This window comes from Zeus faber, assembly GCF_960531495.2.
Source record: "Zeus faber genome assembly, chromosome: 2".
Taxonomy (NCBI): Eukaryota; Metazoa; Chordata; class Actinopteri; order Zeiformes; family Zeidae; genus Zeus; species Zeus faber.
In genome coordinates this window covers 28,384,037-28,395,238 of record NC_137189.1, presented here as the reverse complement: position 1 = coordinate 28,395,238, position 11,202 = coordinate 28,384,037, and the positions used below count along the sequence as shown (strand labels likewise).

General features: G+C 46.0%; 1 protein-coding gene across 1 annotated transcript; it reads left to right on the top strand.

The window, feature by feature from the left end:
• The first annotated feature begins 782 nt into the window (after positions 1–782).
• LOC307227609 (uncharacterized protein) lies at positions 783–4,467 on the top strand. Its single transcript, XM_079996987.1, has 4 exons — positions 783–1,004; positions 1,169–1,367; positions 1,476–1,647; positions 2,733–4,467. Exons 1-4 carry the CDS (start codon positions 797–799, stop codon positions 3,378–3,380), a joined length of 1,227 nt encoding a protein of 408 aa, XP_079853113.1. The 5' UTR covers positions 783–796; the 3' UTR covers positions 3,381–4,467.
• Positions 4,468–11,202: the final 6,735 nt, after the last annotated feature.

Genomic DNA, 11,202 nt, shown 5'->3' with positions numbered 1-11,202 from the left:
ACGTCTGTCTGTCTGTCTGTCTGTCTGTCTGTCTGTCTGTCTGTCTGTCTGTCTGTCTGTCTGTCTGTCTGTCTGTGGGAGTGTTTAGAGGGCAGAGTGAGATTCTGTTGTTATGTATGTTTCTCTCGCAAGTTTTTGAAACCAATACATGGATGGATGAATAGGTTGTCGATGGATAGATAGATGGATGAATGGATAGGTCATAGATGGATGGATTGGTGGAGGGACCTACGGGTGGGTGTGAGGTGTGCGGTGTGGTCGATGGATGGGGAGTGGTTTGGTGGTAGATGGATAGATAGATAGATGGATGGATGGATGGGGGATAGATTGGGGATGATGGATAAGTTATAGATGGATGGATGTATAGGTGCTCCATACATGGGTGGATGGATAGGTTATAGATGAGTAGATGGATGGATGGGGAAGGGATAGGGGACTGATGGGTGGGTATATGGATGGATGGAGTTATGAGCTAGATAGATAGACAGATAGAGAGATAGATAGATAGATACAGTAGATAGATAGATAGATAGGTAGATAGATATATAGATAGATAGATAGATAGATTGATACATAGATAGATAGATAGATAGATAGATAGATAGATAGATAGATAGATAGATAGATAGATAGATAGATAGATAGATAGATAGATGGATAGGTGGGTGGATAGGTTAAGATGGTGGATAGAATGATGTTTGGGGAAGGGATAGGTAACAGATGGGTGGATTTATGATGGATGGTTGTATGTACTGGTGTTGTCTTCCAGAAAAGGGGAGGCCGCGTTGTGGACCTGATGGACCTCCTGCTGACCAAAGGAGCGCAGACGTGTCAGGACTTTGTCAATCTGGTCTACCAGGATCCTGAAATTGTCAATACCTTTCCCCAACTGAGCCAACTCCAGGACCAGCTGAACGCACAATCCCCTCTGCCGCCTAGAGCCCAGAACTGCTCAGATGGGCATGGCGGGCTACGCAACACTCCAAATAGCTCACCTGCATCTGGTAAGAAGCATAACAATGACATATTATCTGAGATGAGAAAGATCATGCTATTTTACAAGTAATTATTTATGTTTTCATTTTATTATCATATATGATTGATGATTGATATAGGGAAAATTGTGATAATAAGTTTTTAATTTATGCCCCCTCGCCTCCCCCTATAGGTGTTGGTGGTTTCACGCCTGGTTCTGAGCCTCCACAGCAGCCACTGTGTGGGTACGTGCACAAAGTAACAAAGCAGAAAGAAAGCAAGGGAAGAAGACAGTACTTTAGTGCTCAACTCCAGTGCAGAGAGCAGACCTGGACTGTGATGGTCTTTGATCTCGCAAAGAGAGAAGTCTTCATTTCCGCTGAACAAGACAAGTATGTACACATACACGTACATGTGCACAATCACACACACACACACACACACACACACACACACACACACACAAGAAAAATACAAACTGTGTATGTGTCTGGTACCAGGCGTGCGGTGCAGTTGGACAGAGTCAAGTTTGTCGATGGCCAAAATATCTGGTTTAAAGACCTCTCCAGTATCAGCTTCGTGCAGGAAGGAAGCCTCCCGTTCAGCTACGATGTCAGTCTTGACGTCCAGACGCTCCCCCTGGAACAGCTGCTGAACTCTCACCCTGACGAGGCAAGTGTCAGCCAGCCAGCCTCTACCCAGAATGCAACAGTGCCAGTAAACTGGTTATACTGAGTAGCTAGCCGGCCTAGTCAGTAAACCAGTTATTGTATGTTAACTGCATATCACTCTCGTTATATTGCGTATCAGTGCTGTTATATTGTATATCAGTGCTGTAATATTGCACATCAGTGCTGTTATACTTCATATCAGTGCTGTTATACTGTATATCACTCCAGTTATATTGCATATAAGTGCTGTTATATTGTATATCAGTGCCATTATATTGCATATCAGTGCTGTTATACTTCATATCAGTGCTGTTATACTTCATATCAGTGCTGTTATACTGTATATCAGTGCTGTTATATTGTATATCAGTGCTGTTATACTGTATATCAGTTCTGTTAAACTGTATATCAGTGCTGTTATACTTCATATCAGTGCTGTTATACTTCATATCAGTGCTGTTATACTGTATATCAGTTCTGTTAAACTGTATATCAGTGCTGTTATACTTCATATCAGTGCTGTTATACTGTTTATCAATGCTGTTATATTTCATATCAGTGCTGTTATTCTGTATGTCAGTGCTGTTATATTGCATATCAGTTCTCTTATACTGTATATTAGTGCTGTTATACCTCATATCAGTGCTGTTATATTGCAAATCAGTTCTGTTATACTGTATATTAGTGCTGTCATACTTCATATCAGTGCTGTTATACTGTATACTGAAGGTATTTTGTTGGACCTTGATTCCCATATTGCTCAATCGCCCTTAAGTGGCATTGGACCATCATGAAATACAAACTGGCTATATCATGTGAGGATGATGACAAGGTATGAGCTAATTTTTTGATATATTTTAGGTTGTTTTGTTGTTGTGAAATCACACTTTACGTGACAATGTTAAATCTGGTAAACCTCAACTAGTTAAACTACTCAATTTCTAAGTGAGCACGGTTCTATCAATTTGAGGTTTGTGTGTATGTGTGTGTGTGTGTGTGTGTGTGTGTGTGTGTGTGTGTGTGTGTGTGTGTGTGTGTGTGTGTGTGTGTGTGTGTGTGTGTGTGTGTTTGTGCGTGCTTCTTCAGGTCAATGTGCACATTGCGGCCATGCAGATGATCCAGGTGGGTCACCTCCCGACCAAAGCAGGTGAGTATCTGCAGCGGGTGGAGTGGAAGGTGGCCGACCGCACCGCAGCAGCCCTCCTGACACTCTGGGAGAAACCTCTGCTGTCTGGTGGGGAGTGGTATGACGTCACCAATGTTAAGGTGGACTTCTACATGGGCAAGCTGAGATTGCAGACCACCAGGGAGACCGAGGTCACTGTGGTGAAGAGCACACACATTCCCTATGCCCTGCCCTCCGACTCTGCAATCCCTGAAAACGTGGTCCTGAAGATAAGCTGTGTGCAGCTGGACGTGAAACACTGCTGTCCGAGGCGCCACCTGCAAGACGGAGCATGCCGCGGGAAATTCATTACATGTAAGAAGCAAAATTGCAAAATGAAATTTTCCTGTATGGATTTGAAAAGAGTTGTGAGTGGAAGGCTGCACGTCCGCGATTCAGAGCGGGTCCTGGACCTCCAGGACTATCACATCAGAGAGCTGCTGGGAAACAAGATTGTGGATGATAGCCAGAGCACCAAGAACGCTCTGGAAACAGCGTTGCTCAAAATCCAGACTGTTAGTGTCTGTTTCTACAAAGAGAACATCCTGTCTATGACTGCGAGTACATAAAGTCACCTCTGGCTTTGAAAAGCTCAAAGGAAAGGGCGTTTAAGTCGGAATTTCAGGGCAGAGTTGTTATCATTAGGTTTAGTGTATATTGGCAGGTCATTTTTCATTGGGTGTAGCACTGGGTATAGCTTAACTGTTTGGTTTATTTTGTATATTTTGTCTTACATCATTTCAGTACGTAGGTATATGCATGCTCATATGTACTGTGTGACAAAAGAAAGTCTTGAATCTTGCACGATGCCAGCGACGGGGTGCCCACGATTGGCGCGCCACAACCGTGTGTTTTTATTTCACGTCTCCTTATGGAACGACACAAGTGTGTATGGGATGAAACGGTGCGTAATGGGGACCCTTTCTCCATGACTCTCTCCCCGAACATCCCCTCTCCATGGGCTAAGCGCAGAAAATAATCTTAACGAGTCTACGGGTCCCACCCTGTTCCTCCTTGCCCCGTCCCCAATCTGTTTTTAGTTGTTTTATTTGGAGGAACAGGGCACTGCTCTCCGTGTTGCTCTCCGCAACGGGGGGCTCGGAGAGCCGTGTTTGCATCGGTGTCTGGATGCGGACGATTCTCACATATAAAACATATTTATGATTCCCCTTACTTATAATTCCTCATTTAAATGTTATCCCTGTGCATTAGGTAGTCTTCTATCTGTTTTATTGTGTTATTGTAATGCACACCGACTGATGCAAAAAAACCCTTGATGAATCTTAAGTCGACTGACTGGTTTTCCACTGATGATTTGACTCGTCCATTTCCAGGGTGCTTCCCTATTATTTTTTGTTCACGTTTTCTAATTGAACAAAACAAAAAAAGGCTTGTGCACCCTGTGCCACATCACACATGACAACCCCCCCCACCCCTTCATATACCCGCCGGATCGGCAACGTCTCTGTGTTCTGGAATCTCCTGATTTACAAATGAAGCACTGTGTACAAATGTATAAACATTTTAACTCAAAGCCATTCAAAGACTTTCTTTTTGAATTTGTGTCTTGGTTGTCCCATTGTTTCTTTTTTAAATGCAAAATAAGGTTTGGTTCAGACGAAGGGATGAATCTGATTTCTATGTAAGAAATGTATTTACTCTGGTGACTTTTTTTTTGCTTAATTTTCTTTCTTCCTTACTGTTAACTGTATTATGTGCAGGACGTTAAATAAACATTCACCCCTGAGAACCAAAAATGCCTTTTGAGACTGCCTTCCAACTACCTTCATTGACCCTTTGTCACACTACGTGATAGACTTGTCAACAGGCCTTCACCCAAGTGGTACCCAAGACACCATACTTCCCTCTGTCCGACTACACACTTCTTACGTTTGTTTGGGCAATTGATACAACGGAGAGTGCTCCTTCACCCCCGAGGTCGTCTCCACATGGCGGTGTATGAGGGACGGGAGGCCTGGCAGGGAGGATTAAATGTCAAACGTCAGCAGGAGTTCCCGGAGTGCCGCCCAGTCAAGCTTGCAGTCTCTCGCCATCTCCCAGAACTGCTGTGCCTGCTCATCCTGCTTCTGGATGTCCCCAGCAGGGACAGGATCCGATGTTCTGCCTCGCGCTACTCCTTAGTCCCTGTTCAGGGGCCAGTTGGGGCTGGGGGGCCACTTCTCAGGGTGGTGAGGAGGAGCCAGAGAGCGAACCGTGTGGCGTGCGTTTATTTATTTAGCTTCTTTAATCCTGAACACAGGGCTCGCCTGCCCAACAATAAAATGTAGTGGTAAAAGTATTTAATCGGGCACAGGAGGAATGTTACAATCTCGCGCTCCTGATGCTGCAGCAGGGCTCCTGGTCGGCTCTCGAGCCCTGTACGCCTATCCCCTACTGCAGGACAGAAACAGTTAAGCAACCTTCCTGCCCCAAATCGGAACAATCAGCGCCGCTTGGGTGGTATTTCGGCCGATTCGGGACAACTGTGCTGCCACCTGCAGCCGCGGCTTGACCACGCCATCACTTTTTCTTTCATTTTCATAAATGACCCTACATTTCCACGCAATTTCTGGAACAGTAACACATATTATTAAAACCTTAAAATGTACTTAGTAGTTTGTTCATTACTTTGATCAAATGTAATGATTTTAAATGATCTGTGATTTAAACCAGAGAGGCCAATTTAAGGTACTGGTGCCTTAAGTGTTTAGACACACGCATATAAATATTGTGTGTGTGTGTGTGTGTGTGTGTGTGTGTGTGTGTGTGTGTGTGTGTGTGTGTGTGTGTGTGTGTGTGTGTGTGTAAGTGTGAGTGGTGAAGCCTTGAGGTCTTTCATTTAAATGTTTGTTATTCGGTTGTTGGTTAAAAAGTATTGTAGTTCAAGAGTTACTGTATTTTAAAAACTGCGTGCGGCTCTCCACTGCTAATGCTACTTATTCCTATAGAAGGTTTAGCAGGTTGTGACTGATATAGAGTGGTTTGGTACTACTGACAATATGTACATTTTAAAAAGTGAAGATATTTGCTTTGAAATGGAATGGAGTTAAAGTCGAAAGTCTCCAAAACCGAATATAGAGTACTTACCACCAACATATAATTTTCACCTCTGCACAGGTAAATACTGCACCTCCTCTATCTGACGCAGGGACACGGAGGAACTAAAATCCAACAGCCTAAAGCCAGGGAAGAGTTGTTCAGTGGATGTGGCCTGCAAGGTGCGCAGGTATCTCAGTTTGTCAGAGGAAAGTAGAAGGACAGAGTGGCAGCAGACAAGTCCATATACACTTCTACTCTGTTAGAACCAGGGGACTGACCGACATCTAAGGCCGTTCTACTGGTACTGTAGAAACTAGTGTAATGATCACCAGAAAATTCCAGACTCCAGATTCCAAATTCAGTAAATGTTATTCCCTCCAAGGCAACACTCATCACTCTCTTTCCTTTCCTTTTGAATTCTCTGTATGGCGCTCACATAGAATCCCCTGCCTCACAGTCGCAGCGCCCAGTCAGAACTTCTCTACACAACACCTGTCTCCAGTCATCAAATCTCTCTGGGTGATCAGGATATGGCTGCTACTCTTCAACCATCATTTCTTTCCTGTTGTTCTCAGACAGACAGAGATTTCGATGTGCTGTGTTTGGGTCCAGTGTGAGTTTACAGGCATCTGATGGGAGAACACAATACAGCAAGTTTGTTTAATTTATTGCAGATTTATCAACAGACAGCGTGATGAAGACACATAATGTCCACTATCATCTTCACTACAGCTGTGTAGCTGGACTTTCTATCTAAATAGATGAATCATACTAAACAGAGACTTACACTTCCTCCGATCTGGTTTCAGCCTCCACACTCCACCGTGCTCCACACTTGCTGTGACTGGCTGTGAACCGTTCCCAATCCTGGACATTGGTAATAACCGCGCTGAATGCAGCAAAGAACACTGGAGGGGGAGCTGAATGATCTGAGTATTCAATGATTGGTTTCTCCTCACACACAGTGACGTTACATCCAGTTTGTGTTTTCATGTCTACATCCACCATTGTTCAAAGACTCACTTTGTGTGAGACAAGCTTAAATGAACAGAATTAACTTGGATGAACAGAGCAGCAAGAAACAATCGGAGAAATGCAAACAAATCAAAATCACCCATTGGGGAAGAATGCATGGACATGAGCACAGGTCCTTACATCTAAGGAAATTATAACTGTTGCAAATGCATCACATAGACTTGGGATTCCCAACCATTTGAAGTAAAAAAAAAAACAAATGCCGCCTACCCCCTTATTCGCTTGTTAATGGGGGGACTATAGCCCTGTTTATAAATCTGCTGGCTCCCGGTTTAGCCCCCCAACCATTTTACAATTTTATTTTAATAATAGAGAAATATATGAAGGCAATGGCTTGTTCGCTCTTCACCCTGGCTGCTGCAGTGTGTGCAGGCTGTGACGTACAGTATATATACAGTGTGTTTGTGGAACAGTGGAACAGCTATGCTATTCTGATTCCATTGAAGTCAGAACTCTGAAAAATTCTACCTCATGCCTGAAAAAGTGTGAAGGAATGGCCATTTAAATTGGAATTTCAGAGATGATTGCTCGCGCCTGAGTTTACCAAGGTGACAGACCTTTGCATAGATGATTTTTATTTCAAAACATTGTGGTGAACCAAGAGGGTGTGGTCAAGCAGCCACTGCAGACAGGTGGTGCATGCTCCCATCACGGGGCCGCCCAGCTGCTGGGCATCATCGAATCAAGGGAGGAGCTTCCCTGATTCGTCCGGTCCCAGATCAGGAAGTTCCTCAGGCTCTGTTTTCCCCGCAGTAGAGAGATGAGTGTGTGACGGAGGTGCTGCTCTGAGTGAAACCCGCACCGACAGGACTATGCACTGGGTTTATGTATATATATGTATTAATCAGGGATGTGCGGTCAGGGGAGGCAGGGCCTCACCTGTCATCGTGAAAAGAAAAAACAAATGATGTAATGTCACCAATGTCACCAATCACCAATGTAATGTTTGTAGACACTTTTATTATATGTCCTCACTTTCCATAAAATAGTTTATGTATTTCATGTATGTGTATAACATATTTAGTCTGGCTTATCTGACATAAAACCGCACTGAAAAAGCATGGGGTGAGGCAGCCAGTACCTCTGCCTCACTGAAGAGTCCTGAGCAGTACAGTTCCCAAATTAGGCAGTGATGTTGCCTGTCAGGGTGCTCTCCACTACTCCAGAGTAGAGGCCTTGAGGATCCTCACCGAGACCCTGAATTTCTTCAGCTGCCTGAGGTGGTAAAGAAGCTGCCTCGCCTTTCTCACCAGAGTGTCTGTATGTATAGTGGATGTTAAGTCCTCTGTGATGTGGACTCCTAGGTACTTCAAACTGCTCACCCTGTCGACAGAAGTCCCATTAATCATCAACGGCCCGTGCGTCTTCAGTTGTATTCTCTCGTTAAGTCCACAATCAGCTCCTTAGTTTTGCTGATGTTCAGGTGGAGGCTTTTGTCCTGGCACCAGAGTTACAGGTCAGCCACCTCCTCACGGTAGGCTTTCTCGTCGTCGTCGGTGATCAGGCCCACGACCACGGTGTCGTCAGCAAACTTGATGATGGTGTTGGAGCTTTACCTGGCCACCCAGTCGTGTGTACAGGGAGTACAGTAGGGGGCTGAGGAGGCAGTCCTGGGGGATCTTGTGTTCAGGGTGAGGGTGCGGGTGAGGTGTCCTGGAATGTGTGGCGTCCCAAGACAGTACCCATTGTATAAGATAATTATTAACAGACGGTGCCAGGGGTCTCGAGAGAGAGAGAGAGCCCATTGACAGGGGTCCCGGTGATAAGGGAAGTGAAAATGTGAACGGTGACCTATGTAGGGGAATCAGATGGTCAACGTTGTCTCTGGTTAAGCATAAAAGCACCTGCCCGAGTTTCATTCGACAGAGAATCCATCCGGCTCGGTTCTCTCCTGGACGTCCTAGACAAGTCTGGTCTGATGCTGTTCTTTTGTAATAAACCTATTATTTTACTCAAGTCAGCGTCAGCGGTCACTCCTTCTTCATCAACACATCAAATTCATCAAGAAACTACATGGGACATGTGTCTCCCAACCCTAACAAACTGGAGCCTGGTTGTGGGATCTAGGCACACAGTGGAGGGTCCAGTCCTAGCTCCCGCAGCTTGAGAGCCAGTACGGTGGCAACTATTGTGTTGAAAGCTGAACTGTAGTCAATGAACAGCAATCTCACATAGCCCCTCTTCCGGCCATCCAGGTGTGTAAGCGTGGTGTGCAATACCTGGGAGACCGTGTCGTTTGTGGATCCGTCTGGTAAGCGAACTGCAGTGGGTCAATGGTGCGGGGGAGGGAGGCACAGATATAGTCCTTAATCAGCCTCTCGAAGCACGTCATTACCACCAGGGCCATCGGACGGTAGTCATTCAAGCAGGCTGGAGAAGTGTTCTTCGGCACAGGGATGATGGTGGGAGGCGTTGAATATCAAAGTGAGCACAGGGGCTAGCAGGTAAGCACAGGTCTTCAGCACGCGCCGTGATATGCCATCTGGGCCTGCAACTTTCCTGGTGTTCACACACATCAGAGCCCTTCTGACATCATCCTCAGACACTGAGAGTGCACGCTCCTCTCCAGCGGTGTAACTCAAATTAGCTGGCGAGCTAGCGGTGTTGTTGCCAGCCTCAAACCACACATAAAGAAGTTCAGTTAGTTGGCTAGGGAGGCGTCCACACCTGGAATGGATGGCATAAGATGGTTAACTGTTCCAGGTTTGGCGAGCAGGAGCTGGTGAGAGTCTTGATGTTGTTGGGGTTACACTAGCTGCTGTTGATCATGAGTTAGACACCTCCACCCTTGGATTCCCTAACTCCCCCGATCTGTCAGCACAGAACACGGAGAAGGCCTTGGCTGGATGTATAGCGTGGTGTGGCACCAGCGGGGTCAGTCAGTCTCCGTCAGGCAGAGGACGCAAGAGTTTCTTGTATCCCGTTGGAATGTAAATCCTTGCCCGAAGGTCATCCATCTTATTTTCCAGGACCTGGACATTGGCACGAAGGATGCTGGGCAGAGGTGGACAGTAAGGTTGCCTCGCTTACCGCGGTACTTCCTCCATCGGCGCACCCATAGAACAGCAACTGCATTGTTGTTGCTATTATCTTTGTTGAAAGGGTTGGCGTGTAGAATCTCCGGCGGCCCCTCTGTATCAGCGGATAAAATGCCCCAAAGTTGTTCTTTCAGGGATTTTTTTTATATCCACGAGTGCATCGCGGTTGTAGGAAATCAATGCTGAAGAGTTTTTGATGGACTTGGCGTAGTAAAATGAAAAAAAACCCCAATAACTAAAATGTGCGTAATCTCCACAGAGCTTTTGCACAGGCGACCATAGGGGGCAGCGCCAAGCAGCTAATGACAGAACCTCCCTCCCTCGGGATGAAGCAGTGTCTCCTTATGTGGCTTGAGTCGAGAGACGTGGAAGGTGGGATGGGTGCGGAGAGACTGCGGAAGACGCAGGCGAACAGGTGCTGGGTTGATGATCTTGGCTATGGGGAATGTTCTACAAAGCGTGGGGTGAGCTTTCTGGACTCGGAGGGGTACGTTCCCTATAGAGAGCCAGACCTTCTGTTCCATAGTGTAGGGGACAGCCGAGAAAACAGAGGGGGCTGATTGCCCCGGGGACACTGGAATGGAGAGAGGCCGGTAGCAGAGCTGGGCAATGTGTTATGGGCATATACTGCCCATAACAGTTGTCTGGACCATGAGGTAGGATTCCATAAACCCAAGCAGCCCATCTCCTGGTTCATCCTCTCGATCTGGCCATTAGACTGGGAATGGAAACCCGACAAGGCTGACTGTGGCCCCCAGAATGCTGATAAACCCAGTCTAGAAATGAGAAGTGTATTGAGGCCCCCTATCAGATACAATGTTTCTGGGGAGGCCGTGGACTCTGGCCGTGAATCTCTCTGGCTGTGGGCAGTTTAGGCTGGGGAATAAAGTGAGCAGCCTTGGAGAACCTACCTACCACAGTGAGGATAGTAGTGTTACCTTCCGATGCGGCGAGCAGTGAAGTCCAGAGAGACGTGGGACCACGGCTGTTGGGGAATGGGCAGAGGCTGGAGGAGACCAGCTGGGGCTTGATGGGAGTTCTTGTTCTGTGAGCATGTGGGACATGTGGCCACAAACTCCCGGGTGTCCCCGACATCAATATTTATCACTGCTTAACAGATATGGAGAAATCTCCTTGTCATTGGCTAACCAGGGACCTTACTATTTTTGGTAGTTATTTTATCTAAAGCACAAGGTATCTCCAAATTAATTTATCCATGTCACCACCTATGTCTCTTCAAATAATATTAAAAAAGATAACTTAGTTATTTTCCAATTCT

Bases quoted from the DNA above. Each gene is read 5' to 3' on its own strand.
- LOC307227609 (XM_079996987.1), top strand. From the start codon at position 797: ATGGACCTCCTGCTGACCAAAGGAGCGCAGACGTGTCAGGACTTTGTC. The intron at 1,368-1,475 runs GTATGTACACAT...GTCTGGTACCAG, and splicing joins ATTTCCGCTGAACAAGACAA to GCGTGCGGTGCAGTTGGACA. The intron at 1,648-2,732 runs GCAAGTGTCAGC...GTGCTTCTTCAG, and splicing joins TGAACTCTCACCCTGACGAG to GTCAATGTGCACATTGCGGC.